At 45.2% G+C, this 17,805-nt stretch overlaps 1 protein-coding gene across 7 annotated transcripts in view; it reads left to right on the top strand.

Moving 5' to 3' along the window:
• CARD14 (caspase recruitment domain family member 14) overlaps window positions 1-17,805 on the top strand; it is a 630,897-nt gene that overhangs the window by 540,263 nt on the left and 72,829 nt on the right. For all 7 annotated transcript variants that reach the window (XM_078654066.1, XM_078654065.1, XM_078654070.1 and 4 more), the window contains 2 exons: window positions 16,906-17,031; window positions 17,333-17,479. In XM_078654066.1, coding sequence (XP_078510192.1) covers window positions 16,906-17,031; window positions 17,333-17,479 — 273 coding nt within the window. The remainder of the gene's footprint in view (window positions 1-16,905; window positions 17,032-17,332; window positions 17,480-17,805) is intronic.

Below are 17,805 nucleotides of genomic sequence, written 5' to 3' on the forward strand. Positions count from 1 at the left end.
CAACCTCCTTAGGCAGGTCAAGGATTTCTGATAACTCTAATTTCAGGAAAGATTTCAAGTCTTCACTGTGTTGTTCTCATATAATCGCTCTCTGCTTGTTCTTAATGCGTACCATCCCATCTTCATACACACTTTGGAGTCTCAAATGGGATTACTGGCAATCATCCTACCTTTTCAACCAACACCAGTTTGCTCTAGGTCCCAAAAGATCCACATCACCTGGGGAGTTCCACATGGTTCTGTACTGTCACCTGAAGAAATATGATCACATCACTCCCTTCCTGACGGAACTCCATTTGCCCTCCTTGATAGTCCATACCATTTTCATAACCAGCTGCATCATTTACAAACCCTTCACTACTAGCACCCCTGCTTATCTTGCAGACAAGTCCACCATCTGTGATAATTCTTGGCAACTCTACAGCCAGGACTCCATAGATTGCAGACTAAGAGGTGTAAAAAGAAAAAAACAAGACAGAATGCCTCCATCTATTCACCCAGAATCTGGAACATCCCTCTATCCATTGCATCCCTCATGCTCCTATCCCTTTCCCCATCACACCCTTCCCCCACCTTTGATCCTCCTGATCTGCAGACGGCTCCTACCTCACAGAAAGAGGCACACATATCTTCCATCCCTAGGCCACCTGACTTTCCCTTAAGTACTGATTACCCCACTTTCTTGGCTAACAAAATTGCTGATCTCAGTCAAGACCTTCAACTAGTTAATTCCAATCTTCAGTACCTTATTCACACAATTTCGAAGCTCAAAAAGCTTCTGGAAATCAACCAGACCTATGATGCTAACAAAACCCCACTCCTCAAACATCATAACTCACCACCTAGCGGATGGACGAACTTCCCCTGCTATGGGTCATCATACATCAAAAATTCTCCGAACTTAAACTGGAAAAGAAAACCTCATCTCAATCCAATATCAAGATCCCAGAGGGTTCTTGTATTGATGCAGACATTCAATCTTTTCTGATATCTTACACCGCTACTAATAGAGATTCATCACCCTCGCCAGTCACTTTCCAGACTATTCCATCCAACTCACTTAAAAAACCTAATCGTAACTACAGAACTGTGGTGAGAACAAAGTACTACAAGTTCCCACAACCAACTGCAGGGCTTTAGAAACCAACCCTCATCTCAAGTCTATGCTTCTCAACTGCAGGTCGACATTAAAACATGCAGCTGATATCGTGGATCTCGCTCTCGAAATTTGGAGCAATAATATGATGGTATGCACACTCCACACAATTTACCACCTGCAGGAAACAACCTACCTTCCACTGACCAAATAATGGAGACCATTTCTTCAAACTCGGATAAGCACACCAACCTTTTTTTCTATGGGGATCGGAATGAATAACAACCACATATAGAACACTTAAAAGGTCTTCCTCAAGGACCTCAACTTAATCCAGTCACACAACAGAAGTTTCACTCTCAATCTAATTAGATCTCAGAATAATACCATTCAACTTGAATCCATAAATCTCTGATTGGTCAGACCACTACCTAATCTCCTTCCTCTTCCTGGAGAAGGTGTTGATTAGAAAGGGCCAAAACACTTTTATGGTCGCAATGGCCAAAATAGTTATTGACTGACTGAGAAAGGGCCAACCTCTTAAACCCTACCAATGGCCCAGAGACTTGAAAAACATCAATCCATACTATCCAACCTCTACTATCAACAAAACCCTTCTGCCTCCCTCAAAGTTGACGAATGTCATTGATCTTGCTAAACACTACATTCAATCCATGTCAGACATCCTAGATACTATTGCTCCTTAGCAGCAAAAAAAAAATCCTAGCCAACACTCTTAACCGTGGTTCAACAGCAGCCTTAATGAGGAAAGATGCAACTTAAGTCTTGCTGAAAGAACATGGGGAAGCTCACCATCCATCGCACACATCAAGCACCTGAGGTCGACTAGAAGCACCTACAAAAAAACATGCATGAAGTTCCAAAACAGAATACTTCTGGGTGCAACTAGACAACCCCAAAAAAGGACCCACTAACTATTTGAAATCACCAAACAACAAACAGCAAGCAACCCTAACCACTCAGCTGACACCAGACCCTTGCCAAGCAGTGGGAAGTTCTCTGCCCATTTTATTGGAAAGACAAGGAAGATTACATCTGATCTGCATCATGCTTCAAAGCTTCTGCCAACCCAGTCCCAGCCCAGGCTCCTACCTGTACAGCACCAGGCCAGTTCCCCTCCTTTTGGCCATACTACTAAAAACAAGGCCACCTGGAGTGCCTTCAAAATACTACATGGAGCAGCTTTACTTGGAATATATATATATATATATATTTTTTTTTTGAAAACCTTTATTCAGCTTATGAACAGTACACAGCATCTGCCTACAACCACTACGGGCCGGCCGCTATGACATACAGAAACAGTACAGGTCATCGCCATAAGCGGAAAGCTAAAACAATAGCGCTACAGTGTGTCAGTAGCAAACGTAAAAGGAATCATGCAGGTTTCATTTTCTCAGAGTTAAAGAGGATCGTACATTCAGATCAGAGCCGAGAAGGGCGGGCCCTACTACACAATATCAACCAAAGGGACCGCAACAATTGGAGTCATGCATAAAACATTGCAAACAGCATACCCAAACAATATACTACATTCCGCGCCATCTTGGGCCCACCCAGTCGACAAACCACTGCAGGATATTGTGCAAACGTAGCCACTATATAATAGGACATGAAAGGGCACGCTTTATAGCAGGAAGAAAGGATCCGGCGTCATACAATAAAGTGACTGTTATGGGGAACAAGCCATGTAGGAGGAAAAACACTCACCAAAATTATAATCAGGAAGAGAAGACAGGATAAGCAAGCAATCAATGGTTACGTACTGTTATCAACGCTAGACACACAAAGTCCCAGAAGCTGCGTGAACCTCAGAAGCACAAAGTGCGAGACCTACCCAAAAGGAACACCACCCGACCCCCGGCCCGATCCAGATACACGAAAAGAAGGAAAAATACAAAAAAGGAAAAACAAAGGAAGAAAAAGGAGACAGCAAAGATCAAAAGAAAGAAAGAGGGCCATAGGAACATAAAACAATACATAACAACATCCCCCCACCCTGCACCACTGCGTGTGACTACGGCCCACCCCCCTAGCAGCGTGCCTGTCGCCCATTAGAAACCCGAAATATAGACAACAAGAAAGAAAGAGGAGAAAGAAAAAGAAAGAAATATAACACCCAATATAGGGAGTAAGAAAAGAGTATTCTAATCTACAACTCCCATAAGGAAAAACAAGTCGGGAGGAGGTCAGTTCCACATACTCCCGGTCACCACCGGCCCCATAAGCATCCTCCACCCCAATTATCATCAGCACGACAGAAATAGCAAGCAGTACTGCAGATGGGGAGAGTCATTTCTAAATGTGCGAACAAATCAGACAAAAAGCAGTCCCAACCTAGTCCCCGCCCGTCAGTGCGTCCATTCCACTAAAGAAATCTCCTAGCCCTGGCCCGATCGTGGACGCACCCACCCCCGTGAAAAGCCAATACCTTCGGAGAGAAAGTGAAAGCCCGCCCCAATGAAAACAAAGAGGCAAAATGGCCGCATTCGATAAAGAAGAGATGTCCAAGGACAAGATGGACGTCGCCAGTCCCAAACAGAGCCAACACATAAAGGGAGCTGCAGTTTCAAGGCAGTAATACTTTGCAATGTAGAAGGTATCAATGTCCCTATTGAAGAGGCACAGTCAAACAGGATAGTCAGGTGTTGCAGCAGCGGCTCCATGGACGCCGTGGGTGAGGTGGTGTGCTGCACCAGGGAGGGAGACATTGTAGCAGCGCTAGGGTGGTCAGACCGCAGCCCACACTCTGCTTCATCGCCAAGCAGCTGTTCCGTCACACACTCCCGCGGCAACAATGTTTCACAGGCAGGGATCAGCGGAGGCTGATCAACATAGCGAGGAGAGCGGAATGGCAAAGTATAGCCCGATCTATCCGCAAATCCGTCCAGCTTCTCTCCCAACAGTCTCGAGCTTTCACGCCACTCGTCCGTCAGTTGAGTAAGAGCAATAAGAACAGAAGTGCGGGTTAATCTCGGTTGATCATCCATTACCTCCGCGTTACGAGGCGCTGTAGACAGGTCCACTTCCCAATCGGGCACGAGCAGGGCACACCGGGCAGGAGCCGAGGCGCCGTCCGCCAGTACTGCTGAGGAGCCAGTCGCCATGTTCCTGCCGCCAGGGACAACAAAGGAGTACAGGCGAGGTCAGCGCTATGGTGCAGCGAGCAATCCCCTCGGGACAGGACAAGCCCGCGATCGTGGACGGCAAATAGCGAGGAGTCCCTCTCCGCTCGGCCCAGGCAGAGGCGAGGCAAGGAAAGAGCCCCGGCCGCCGGAGCACCTCCGACACTGGAGGAAACAAAGCGCGGCTCGCCTTCCGGTCCCGCAGATGGAAGCGGAAAAGTAGACTACAAACTGTCCAGCATTACCCTCCACACAAGCGCCCGGTGTAAACGACCACAGATCCAATCGACCAACACAGGATGTCAGCGCTGCTCCAGCATGATCGGCCCCCGCAGCGGCAGCCGCCACAGGCGGCGCGCTGCATCGCAGGTCCCGGGTCCAGGGCTAGGGTAAACGTCGGCAGGCATCTCGACGAAACCTCAGGTTAGCAGACAGGTAGGGACACCGGAGGAACACCAATAGCATCAGAAAACGTTCCCAAACATCCCGGTGGCACGGAATAGCAGGATAGTGGACAGGATAGTTGCGAGGGAAACAGAGGCTCGGGGAGCCGGGAGACTACACGTCCGTCTCCGCGGCCATCTTGGCTCCTCCCCCCTTTACTTGGAATATTAACTACAATGAAACCCTCGAACCATCAACTTCATCAAACAGCTTAGCCCCTCCATACACCCTCTCTGCACAAAGATTGTCAATACATCTCTCTCTCAGGGATTGTTTCCTGACTGCTTAAAGATAGGACAGGTCACCCCTATTCCCCAAAAAGTAATGCAGCTCTGTCTGACCTCAATAATTTCCGCCCAATCACCAACATTGCGACACTAGCTAAGCTGTTCGAGAAATAGGTACACCTACAACTCTGCAACCACAGTAAACAATTTCAACTCCTCGATCATCATCAATCTGGATTCAGAACAGGCCATAAAACTGAAACAGCTCTAACATACATTGTCGATGACACCCTGAGACTGCTAGACCAAAACAAACCCTGCCTACTTATACTTCTTGATCTCTCCTCTGCCTCCGACAAAGTCAAACATGATAATATGGTTGACCTTCTGGAGAAGAGGATTGGGCAATCTGGTCCCGTCTTAAACTGGCTTGCCTCGTTCCTTCATAACAGAGCACAAAGAATTAAAGTCAATCAAACCTTATCTGACACCACACCAGTCATGATTGGAGTGCCTCAAAGATTCACATACTCACCCACCTTATTCAGCCTGTTTATGGAAGCTCTTTCTGAACTTCTGAAGCTCTCAAACCTTCACTACCACATGTATGCCAATGATACACAATTATATCTGAAAATTTCTCACCTGAAGGTATCAAACTGCTCAACTACACCCTGCTGAAAACATACCAATGGCTGATCCGCAACCACCTCATGCTTAACACTCTAAAAACTGAATTTCTACTGATTACCCCTCACAATCACCCCGCCCCCAAAGAAGAATAGCTCAAACAACTCGCTGCTCTCAACTGCGTACCACATGTGATTGATATCGCTAGATCACTAGGAATAATGATGGACCAATACCTAAATGTGCAAGATCATATTTGTGCCATCACCAGGGGAGTCAATTACCAACTAAATATACTGAGGAAAATCAAACCTTTCTTGCCCCCCTGCTGACTTTAAATTAGCTGTCCAATCCCTTATCATCTCTTGTTTAGACTACGGGAGCGATACTCTGGCAGGCCTACCCAAAGTAAGGCTGGCCCCGCTACGGACCCCGTTGAATTCAGCTACTAGGCTCATCACAGGATCCAAGAGTTTGAACCACATTACCCCTGACCTCAACCATCTAAAATTGCTCTCGTTTGAAGGTAGAATCCAGTTGAAGATAGCTTGCATGACTCATAAGACCATCCACCACAACACACAGGTCTACCCGGATGGAAAACATGAATTATTGGGTGTCAGTTTGCTCCTCAAGAGGCTCCAACTCCCTGCTGCTGAAGCCACAGAAGTTCAACAAAAAGAAGACTTACAACCACTCCTTCTCTAGTCTAGCACCAAGAATGTGGAACGCACTCCCCCTAAAAATTAAGACAAACACCTCCTCCACCTTCTTCAAAAAAGAAGTAAGAAAGCTTCTAAAGAATAGATTCCTCCACTAGTTACCTTTAGTCAATCAGCTTGATTATGTTCAAGTGGATTTATCTAGATCCTTGATCCACCAAGCCGTTGTGATGTATGGTATTTGATTTTGTGTCTTGCATTGCTCCCTACATTTGCTCCCTTGAATTTTACCTGTTATGTATGTCCTGACTGCTATAAGTACAGCACTCTGATACCCAAAAGGGTCATGTTCGTGCTTTATAAAATGCTGCAAATAAATAAACTGCATCAATTGAAAATAAAATTGAAGACACTTCTTTAAAGAACACTACATCACAATGCTTTAAAAGTCTACAAAACAGCTACCTCTCCTATCACTGATTTAGCTTATGCAGGACTTTAACATTTTACAGTGCTCCACTGCCTTTTGATCTGGTTCATGCTATAGCAATACCACATACATACAGTCTTCATGGCAGTGTTGCATTCTGTCTTTATCAACATATCCCTCACGCTATGCTCCATAGGGGGAGTGTTATTGACGAAAAGGCAGTAGTATCTTGGATGGACTTTTCTTCTCCAGAAGGTACTTCTAGAGAAAAAGATCCTCTTACTGCGTTGCAGCATCTACTCTACCAACTCCCCATTTCTTTTGTTTCTATAGAGGCAGGTGTATTCCCTTGAAACCTTATTTACAGTCAAATATGTCCTCCTTGTTTGTATTCCTATTCCTTTTTCTTTGTTGAGGCTGGGGAAGCAGAGGAGGATGGCTGTCTGCCTCTACTTGCTTATGATGGTGATGCTAGGGCCTTCCAAGCTCTAGGACCACTCAAGACGTTCTTACCTGTAATTCCAGTCTTTGTCCCCTTACTTGATCCCCAGATCTACTGGTTGAACACAGCACCCATCTTTGTGGTGCTGCATCCTGCAAATGCAAAGTACCTAATATTTATTTTGCAGCCTGCTCAGCATACATGTTTACCATTGTTTCCTCCAACGTTCTCATTCATTTTCTCACTCTTTTGACTAGCAGTCGCCAAAGAGGCTAAACAGAACCTTCACCAGGACTGTCCAGAGTATCAAACTAAGACATGTAGATAAAAGATACAGGCTCTGCATCCACAGAAATGTTTAGCAAATTTAACATCTCCTTGAAGCCTTGTTGGGCTTGGCTGTCTCTGCAGGGTCACCCCCAAACCTTTTGCCTTCACTCCTCCTATTTCTCTGAAAGCGTTTTGTTGGCCTTTGGGACTCTGTGCACTTTACCACGGCTAACCAGTGCTAAAGTGCTTGTGCTCTCTCCTTCAAACATTGTAAAACTGGCTTCCACCCAATTGGCATGTTTAATTTACTTATCAGTCCCTAGTAAAGTAGCACTGCATGTGCCCAGTTACTGTACATTAAATGCTACTAGTGGGCCTGCAGCACTCATTGTACCACTCACCTACATAGCCCTATAAATCATGTCTCAGGCCTGCCATTGCAGCCTGCATGCAGTTTTAAACTGCCAATTCGACGTGGCACAATAAAGCTTTTGCTAAGCCTAAAGTGTCCTTTTTAATACATATGTCACTTCAAGGGTAGGCCCTAAATAGCCGATAAGGTAGGGTGCAGTGTATTTAAAAAATTGGACATGTACTTTGTCTCTCCCATTGTATAACAATGGACTACCTTATTACATTTAATGAGTGCTAACTTTTAATTGGGAGTAAGTAGTAATATTGAGTTTGGTATCTGAAGTATTGTAATTTCCAACCCTCTGTATTGGTAAAGTCAGATTTTAGGTTACAATTCTGAAAAATGCCACTTTTAGAAAGTTTGTTTTGTAACCCAAAGGAGTTAGGTCCTTATTGGACGTGGACAAGGCTGGACCATTTATAATTGCAAAAAACACACAAATGCCTAGACCACTCTTTTTTTAAAAAGAACAAAAACAATTAATGAAGGTCAAGAATACTGAATTTATTGAATTCTGACCTGGTAGTTATATTTTATACCTTTGACTTCTTTTTTTACTTTCAACTTTTTTTACATATATATTCATTAGCAAAGATAGGACAAACTGTACATATATTTACAATACTATACAAACCAATTCATAAACCAAACATGTCACAATATATCTACACAAACTCAAAAAAACATCATCACAACAAAAAACACATTAAATTGATGTGTACTTGATCTCAATAAATGAGAGACAAAATCAAAAGGAGGAAAAGAAAGGCAGGAAGGAAGGACAGCATAAGGACTGGAGTCAAATTAATGATACTCTTTCATGATGTTTTGTTCTGTTCTACTGCTATATTTCACGCTCCTCTCGCTCTTTCGAATCACCTGAGGCGGAAAGCCGGGTGACTCTAGGACTCCCTCTCACTATTAGTATTTACATCTTCCATTAACCCTTCGCATCCCTATTACCTCTGCCGCGCTGCTCAGCCTTCATTGTCCGTCACCCACTCAGACGAATAGGTGCTGAAGGGTGTTCTGGGACTTGGAGGCCTCGCACTGTTGCGGCCATCTTGGGGGGAGGCAGGCGCGCTGGGCGGCAGACTAGTGTTGCTGCCTGCGCCGGTGACGCCTTAAAACTAGGTCCCCTCACCTCCGCGCAGCAGACGCGAGCAGCGGATGCGCCTAAGGAGCACCAAAGGAAAGCCCGTCTGCGCCCGTCAGCGTCCCGGAGGTGGACGGGAGCAGACGAGGTTGGGTGGGGCGATTTTGTCTGGGGGGAAAATGTTAATATACACCCGGGATGAACTCTTGGCACTTAGGGACAAGGGGAAAGATTGTTGTATTGTATTTCCCAAACATCGTAGGGTCAAAGGGCGTTGTCCTAACTGTGGATGGTCACCAAGTAAGGGCTCCATTTCCACTCCTAAATCCATTCCCAACAAGAGTACTTGTTTACTCCTAAATACTAGGTCTCTAGGAAAGCATGCTCTAGACATCTACAACCTGCTGTCTGACACCAAGCCCACCTGTCTTTTCCTGACTGAGACGTGGCTAGCGGAATATTCAGGCCCGGACATAGCCTCGGCTCTCCCTCCTGACTATGTGATCTTGAGGAAGGACAGAACCAAAGGCAGGGGCGGGGGTGTTGCGTTGGTAGTGGATAAGCGCTTTGCGTGCTCTATCATTCCCACCGATGACATTCAGGGGTGCGAACCCCTGGGTTTTTCGCTGACACTGTCCCCTTATCAATCTTGCTCAGGGCTTTTGGTCTACCGACCTCCAGGCCACATAGGTCGTTTCCATGAAGAGCTCCACTCAGTGGTCTCCGCTTTATGCTTTAGAACACAGCATTGTCTGCTTCTAGGTGATTTTAATATCCATATGGATAGGGAGGAGGAGGCAGACACTATTAAACTCAGTGATACTACCACGTCGCTGGGACTCTCGCCGTGTCTTGCTGCCCCTACCCACATTAAGGGCCATATGCTTGACCAAGTGTTCTCTACTGTTCCATTAGACACCTCCCCTCCCTTACCTGTTCTGTGGTCTGACCACTTCTTAGTGAATTTTCAAATCACCCACGTTGATAGGGCACCTCGGAGTGGGTTGTTTCGTCAGTGGCAGAACTCCAGAGCTCTCCACCTGGTCTCTCCTGACATGCTGGCACAAGCTCTTCTACTTATCCCTGCCAGCGGTCAGGTTCACTTGAGACTGATCTGAAACATCTGCAGACATGGCTTGCTCAACGATTAGACGAACTTGCCCCGGTCCGTGCGGACCATAAGAACTCGCTTGCCCCTTGGTTTTCTCCTGCCTTGGCAGAGAAGCGGCGGCAGTGCAAAAAAATTGAAAGAGCGCGGCATCGTCACTACGATCTGGCTTCTAAGGAGGAATATAGGGAATCCATCAAGGAATACCATCGCGATATCATCTTGGAAAAAAAATCCTATTTCGCAAGAAGAATCGAGGAAGCGACTATCTTTTCCTGATAGTTAAGGAATTTAACTCTCCTTCTCTGTGTATGCCGAAGAGCTCTCACTCTGAAAGCTGGGTTTCTGAGCTAGCGGACTTTTTCGCAAGCAAAATAAAAACCATCCAAGCCTCCTTCTCATCACTGGGTGCGGCGGCTGCTCAGGATGCGGCGCTGCCCCCACCGATCTCAATTGAGAAGAACCCGACTCTCTCATGTTTCCCTCCCCCCACAAGCCTCTTTGGATCTCCTCACGCAATTAAAGTCTGGTTCCCCTTTGGATCCTTGTCCGGCGAAATTCTGCGCCAAAGTCGCACAAGTAATCAACCCCTTAGTTAACCCGGTGCGTAACCTATCCCTTAGCACAGGGGTGGTCCCCCAGGCCTGGAAACAGGCCCTTATCGTGCCATTCCTGAAGAAGCCCAATCTGGACCCCACGGCCCATGCCAACTATAGGCCTATCTCCCTTTTGCCGGCTTTCGCAAAGATTGCGGAGAAACACGCTCACCGGACTCTTTCAAATTTCCTAGAGGCTAATAACCTCCTGCACCAGTCACAGTCGGGCTTCCGGTCCAATATGAGTACTGAGACGGCGTTGCTGAAAGTCACGGAGTCCATCAAAGAAATCTTGGACTCTGGGGGCAAGGCAATGCTGGTCATGTTAGATCTGTCAGCAGCTTTTGACACTGTCCCCCACGGCCGTCTCCTTTTAAGACTCCGGGAGATTGGTCTTAGGGGGACGGTGTATAGTTGGTTTGAGTCTTTTTTAGCTGACCGCCAACAAACGGTCTGGGCCCCACCTTTCTCAGCCACAGTGCCGTCATTGGAGGTAGGAGTTCCCCAGGGCTCAATCTTGAGCCCGACTCTTTTTAACATCTATATGGCCCCTCTGGTGGCCCGGATCGTATCATACGCTGACGACACCCAGCTCCTCTTCGCCTGTGACAGAAACTCGGACTTTGATGGGGAGAGCATCCGTGGTTGTCTTGAGGCTGTATTCCAATGGTTCCAACAGAACAGCCTTAAGTGCAATTCCAGCAAGTCGGAGGTGCTTTTCTTTGGGTGTCCTCCGGACCCGAATTGGAAGTCTTGGTGGCCGGCGGACATGTTTCCCCCCTCCGTAGCCTCAACGGTAGCCAAGAATTTGGGAGTGCAGGTTGATACTGATCTTTCCCTGAAACCACAGGTGCTTGGCCTAGTGGGTAAATGCTTTGGCCTCCTGAAAATGCTCAGGAAATTCCTGCCCCTTCTGTCTCTGGACCACAGAAGAATTACTGTACAGGCACTGATAGGCTCCCGGTTTGACTATGCCAACGTGCTTTACCTTGGCCTCCCGGACTTCCTCCTAACGCGTCTGCAAATTGAAAAAAATTCCGCAGCGCGTGCAATATTTGGCCTCCATAGGAGATCGAGTGCCAGTGACCTTTTAAAATCCCTGCACTGGCTGCCAATCAGAAAGCGCATTACCTTCAAAGCGCTCACTTTGGCTTTCAAGGCACTTCATGACACTGGCGCCCACTACATCAGCAAACGGATGGGGTTCTATCAACCATCTAGGGCACTCAGGTCAGCTTCTCTGGCCTTGGCCGCTGTTCCAGCTATCAGGCGGGCCCGGTGTGGCGGCCGCTCTTTCCAACGTTTGGCGCCACAGTTGTGCAATGCTCTGCCTCTGTCTCTGAGGACTAATGGCAACCTTTTGGCATTTAGAAAGAATCTCAAATCATGGCTGTTTGTTCAGTAGTTTCTTTTCGGCCTGGCTCTCCCGCTCCACACCGCTTTGGGTTTTTCTAGCGCTGGGACACACCTCGGAGTAGCTGAGCGCTATATAAAACAAATTTTAACATAACATAACATAACATGATGTTAAAGCTAACAAATAGTTCTTGTAAGTAAATTATTCCTTCAAATGTGCCTCCAAGTATGCCTGTGCCTCCAAGTATGCCGACACGTTTCGATTACAGGAAACCAGTTCCTGGAATCTCATCAGGGCCTTTTTTTCTTTTGTCAGATTATGGCGGTGGACTGTGAAAGATTGTCTTGTTGTACTCGGAAATTTTTCTTTCTTTGAACCCAACGTTTTAGAAGTGTGAGGAGCAGGGGGCTTTGTATTCGTTGTTGGCAGATTCACTATTGATTCTTCGCGTTATATGTGGAGTTTACTCAACACATGTACACTTTCAAACACTCCTTGTCGTAAAACTACAGAGCTGATCAACTAGAGTGATTTAAACAGCGTTTTTCTACGTTGGGGTTCAAAGAAAGAAAGATTTCTGAGTACAACAAGACAATCTTTCACAGTCCACCGCCATAATCTGACAAAAGAAAAAAAGGCCCTGATGAGATTCCAGGAACTGGTTTCCTTTAATCGAAACGCGTCGGCATACTTGGAGGCACAGGCATACCTGGGGGCACATTTGAAGGAATAATTTACTTACAAGAACTATTTGTTAGCTTTAACATCATGAAAGAGTATCATTAATTTGACTCCAGTCCTTATGCTCTCCTTCCTTCCTTTTCCTCCTTTTGATTTTGTCTCTCATTTATTGAGATCAAGTACACATCAATTTAATGTGTTTTTTGTTGTGATGATGTTTTTTGAGTTTGTGTAGATATATTGTGACATGTTTGGTTTATGAATTGGTTTGTATAGTATTGTAAGTATATGTACAGTTTGTCCTATCTTTGCTAATGAATATATTTGTAAAAAAAACTTTGAAAGTAAAAGAAAGAAGTCAAAGGTATAAAATATAACTACCAGGTCGGAATTCAATAAAGAGTATTCTTGACCTTCATTGATTGTTTTTGTTATTTTAAAAAAAAGAGTGGTCTAGGCATTTGTGTGCTTTTTGCACTTTTAGAAAGTTGGCATTTTGCTTGTCCTAACCATTTGTTTTGTATTGTATTGTAATTACATTTATATAGCGCTTACTAGCCCGGACAAGGCGCGAAGCACTTTTACGGCAAGTAGCACGCTACTCTGTGACCCATAGATGATTAGTGTTGAATTAGTACAGTGAAATATGAAAGTAATTTTATGTGGTGGATAGGTTAGTCAGTTATTTGGATTCGGAAGGATAGTAGAAGGATAGAATGGGAAAAAAGGTTTGTATTTATATAGCGCTTGTTACCCCCGATGGGGTGTTGAATTGCTTTTTTTTGGCGAGTAGCACGCTACCCCGGGAAACCCATAAAGGATTAGTGGTGAATTGGTATGGTGAAATATGAAAGTAATTTGAGTGGTGGATATTAGTCAGTTACTTGGGGTGAGAAGTATAGCGTAGGGGTAGAAGGGGAAGAAAGGTTTGCATTCCTGTGGCACCTGTTACCCCTGATGGATGTTGAAGCGCGTTTCTGGCGAGTAACACGCTACTCCGGAACCCATAAAGGATTTGTGTTGAAAATTAGTATAGTGAAATATGAAGTAATTTGATTGGTGGATATGTAATTCAGTTATATGGATAGAGAAGGGTAGGCGGTGGGATAGAAGTGGGAAAGAGGTTTGTATTTATATAGTGCTTGCTACGCCTGATTGGGTTTTGAAGCGCTTTTGTGCCGAGTAGCACGCTACTCTGGAACCCATACGGATTAGTGTTGAATTAGTATGGTGAAACATGAAAGTAATTTGAGTGGTGGATATGTTAGTCAGTTATTTGGATTGAGAAGGGTTGGGGAGGGGTAGAAAAGGGAAAAAGGTTTGCATTTATATAGCGCTTGTAACCCTGATGGGGTGTTGAAACGCTTCTTTGGCGAGTAGCACCCTACTCTCGAATTCATAAAGGATTAGTGGTGAATTAGTATAGTGGAATATGGAATTTGAGAAGTGGACATGTTAGTCTGGTATTTTGATTGAAAAGAATAGTGGAAAAATAGAAGAGTGACGGATTTGGATTTTTTTGGGGGGGTTTCATAGTAGTAGTAGGAGGTTTTTGGATGAGTAAAAATGGGTTTTGGAGGGGAAGAGTCAGAGGGAAGAGTTTAGAAAGGTATGTTTTGGGGGATCTGTATACACACAGATCCGAGTACATAGAAGATACAAAGATGCGCAATGGAAGCAAGTGCATGTAGACCAAAGATGCACCAGAGAAACTCTGGTTTTAATTTTATTTTTTTAAAGCAACATAATTATTGTACATGTTTATACAAAGCAATACACAAATAAAGGTACATATCTATACTTAAAATAAATGGTATATACAGAGGGATATGCTGTAAATTTCTGTTTGAGTATGGTGCTTATATGGGGAAGAGCCAATACTTGAGTAGTTTTCTGAAGATAAGGTGGCTGTCGGTGGATCTTATGTTGAGGGGTAAAGAGTTCCATAGTTTGGCTGCTTGAACAGAGAAGGATGTGCCACCTATGTTTTTTTTTCTTGTATTTTGGGATTTTGAGGCCAGGAGCCCCTTTAGAGTGGAGGTTCCTTTGTTGAATGTGTTTGGAGATTTTATTCCTGATAAGGAGCCGTCCCATTCCATGTATTTATTTGTGGGTGATACAAAGCAGCTTGAACGTGGATCTACAGGCAACCGGTAACCAATGCAGGGCTTTAAATGCAGGTGAGATGTGTTCTCGCGGTTTGATATGCAAGAGTAGTCTGGCAGCCGAGTTCTGAATCCATTGTAGTCTTTTCATGGTTGTTAAAGGTGATCCATGGGGCTATTGGCATAATCGAGTTTGGACAGAACAAGGGAGATGGTAGCTTAGACCTTATGTGGAAATCCCAAATGAGGGATAATTTGTTGCAGCGTTTTTACAGTGACAAAGCTTGATCTTGCTAGTTTGTCCACTTGGGCATTCATCAATAGCTTAGAGTCCATGGTCATTCCGAGGTTTCTTACTTACTTCAATACTTTAGGCAGTGATCCCAGTTCATCAGGCCAGGCAGCAAGCGGGTCATAATGTTTCCAATCACTACACATGAGTATTTCAGTTTTGGAAGCTTTCAATTTGAGATGGCTCCAAGTCATCCACCGATCCACGGCACTGAGACAACTGAAAATTGGGGATTGTCCAGTGTCTTTGAGGCATTCCAGATGAAGGAGTATTTGCGTTTCATCTGCATAGGTATAGCACGAGAGGTGAAATTGATTGATCAGTACCGGTAATGACTTCATGTAGATGTTGAAAAGCATGGGAGAGATGATAGAGCCTTGAGGGACCCCTGCTTTTGTGGAGTATGGTTTGGACGAGAAAGGTGGGGTATGGATGACATTAGTTCTGTTTTGAAGGTAGGACGCGATCCAACCTAGAGCAGTTCCCTCTATGCAGGCTTCATAGAGTCTTTGTATTAGAGTGTCATGGTCAATCGTGTCAAAGGCAGTCAGGAGGTCCAAGAGGAGTAGCGCAGCAACCCCGTTGGGGTCTACTGTATTCTTCAGGGTGCCTGCAGCCTGCTCCTGGGTCACATGACTAGGTGTGAGTGGCAGTTGACCTTTGTTTATTCCTGCTAGACAGCTACACAATAGAGAGAGTGGGTGATGGCAGGATGGGTCATCTAGGCAAGAAGGGGGCGGAGCTATCAACTACCACACTTGCACTTCAAAGTGTCTGCCTAAGCACACTCACAAAGGGCTTCACACTAGGCCATTGCGCGCCCTGTCAGCAAGGACAGAAAGTTCCAGACACTTCTGTGGGACCGGGGTGACTGCAGAAGCTTCTCCCACTTCAAAGGGGCACCAGGTATAAAAATAGGGCCAGAGACCAACACTTTGGTTCACTTTTCGGACCAGCAGAAGAACACTCAGAGGACTGCCCTGTTGTCTGTGGTCTGCTGTGTACTTCAGAGCACTGCTCTGCTTTACCAAGAGGACTGCCCTGCTCCATGACGCCTGCCTTGTGCCCACAGAGGTCTTCCCTGCTGCTTCAGGCCTGCTTTCTTGCTTGCACCCAGGACTACCAGAGTGAATCCAAAGGCTAGTTGGCTGATCTTCTGATCGGAGCTTCAGGGACAGAAAATGCTCCAACCACCTTGAACCTGCACCTAGAGCCAGCCTGAGTGATCCTCCAAGTGGGGCCCCTCCAGTCCTGGACCCTTGAAAGTGGGGTTAAAGGTGCTGTACCAACCTAATTTAAGGTTCCACCACATCCGGCAATAAGCCCCACAAAACAACACAATGCAGACAGCGCACCAAGCACATAAGATACCATCCTTAGTGGGCCAAACTTGGTCCTGTGCCCAGCCTGTGCTCCATTGCAACCAGCCTGAACTTGTGACTTTGCCCTGGTCCAGCGTGACTAGATACCCTCAGTTGGCGATTTGCACCTTTTTTGTTACTTTTATCTAAATCTTTAAAATTGAATATCTAAATTTCTACTTATCGGACTCTTGTCATTTTATTTATTACATTTTATTCTATTTTTCTATATTAGTGTGGGATTTTTTTGTGTTGTGTTTTCACTTTACTACTGTAGGTGTGCTGTATAAATACTTTGCACATTGCCTCTATGTTAAGCCTGACTGCATTTCTACCAAGCTACCAGATGGTTAAGCACAGGTTAATGTGGTATTTTTTTCTGGTTCATCCTGACAAGCTATATGCCCCTTGTTTGAGTATGGTTTCACCCTCCCCTCAACTAAAAAACAAGTTTCTCACAAGCATTCTCTGATTGTGCTACCTGTGATATATAGAAGGACCCACAGCTCTGTCACTTATCATCTTTTGTGCCTCTATTATACTTTAGTATCTAGAGGAAAAGGAAGCACTGCGGATCGAGAACCAGAAAAAGGAGGTAGATTGCAATCTCTTCAAAGAGAAGATCACGGCCTTACAGATCCAGGTGGATGAGCTGCAGAAAGAGCGAGATCAGGTAAACCCGAGACTATTTGATCACAGATAGGAAATCTTCAAGGTAAAAGGTATGGTGATGCAGACCAAGTGACACATACAGCATTGTGTAAGATTTTCATAAGGTCTAGCAGTACCTGTGCCCGTGATGTGGGCCTCCACTTGAAGTACTCTGATCTGGGCACCTTCCTATCTTATACTGATGAATGATCAGATACTTTTACAGCCTCCTCTGCCTTCCATTATCTCTAAAACCAGCTATTCGAAGGCAAGATCCTAACTGCAGTACCCCAGCATAAATTTGCGTTTTCTGTTTTCCACAGGCCTATGGTGCTAGGGATGCCGCCCAAACTCAGAGCACACAGACACGGGTCGAGAAGGACTTGCTTCGTCGGCAGATCCTTGATCTCAGTGGGGAAATATTCGAGTTGAAGCAACAGCTCCGGCGGATGCAGCTGAGCTCCCAGCAGGTAGGAATGGTTTTCAGATACCCTGATTTGTACTACTCATTTTGGATTGCATTACTTTGGTTTGCCTTTAGTGGCCTGGCTGTTTATTTACTTATTTTTAATATAGTACTGTTATCATCTAGGTATATCACACCACTGTAGTGCATCAACAGGTACATAGTGACAAGTATAATTTATGTTGCTTGGGCTATTTATTTATTTATTTATTTATTTATTTAGTTGCTTGTATCGCGCCAGAATCGACCCATGGGGTATCTCCGCGCTTTGCTCGCCTTAAATACAGAAATGCGGTGCCTCTGTAGGATACCACAGGGTGAGTTATACTT

Source organism: Lissotriton helveticus, chromosome 7, assembly GCF_964261635.1.
Source record: "Lissotriton helveticus chromosome 7, aLisHel1.1, whole genome shotgun sequence".
In the NCBI taxonomy this organism is placed as follows: domain Eukaryota; kingdom Metazoa; phylum Chordata; class Amphibia; order Caudata; family Salamandridae; genus Lissotriton; species Lissotriton helveticus.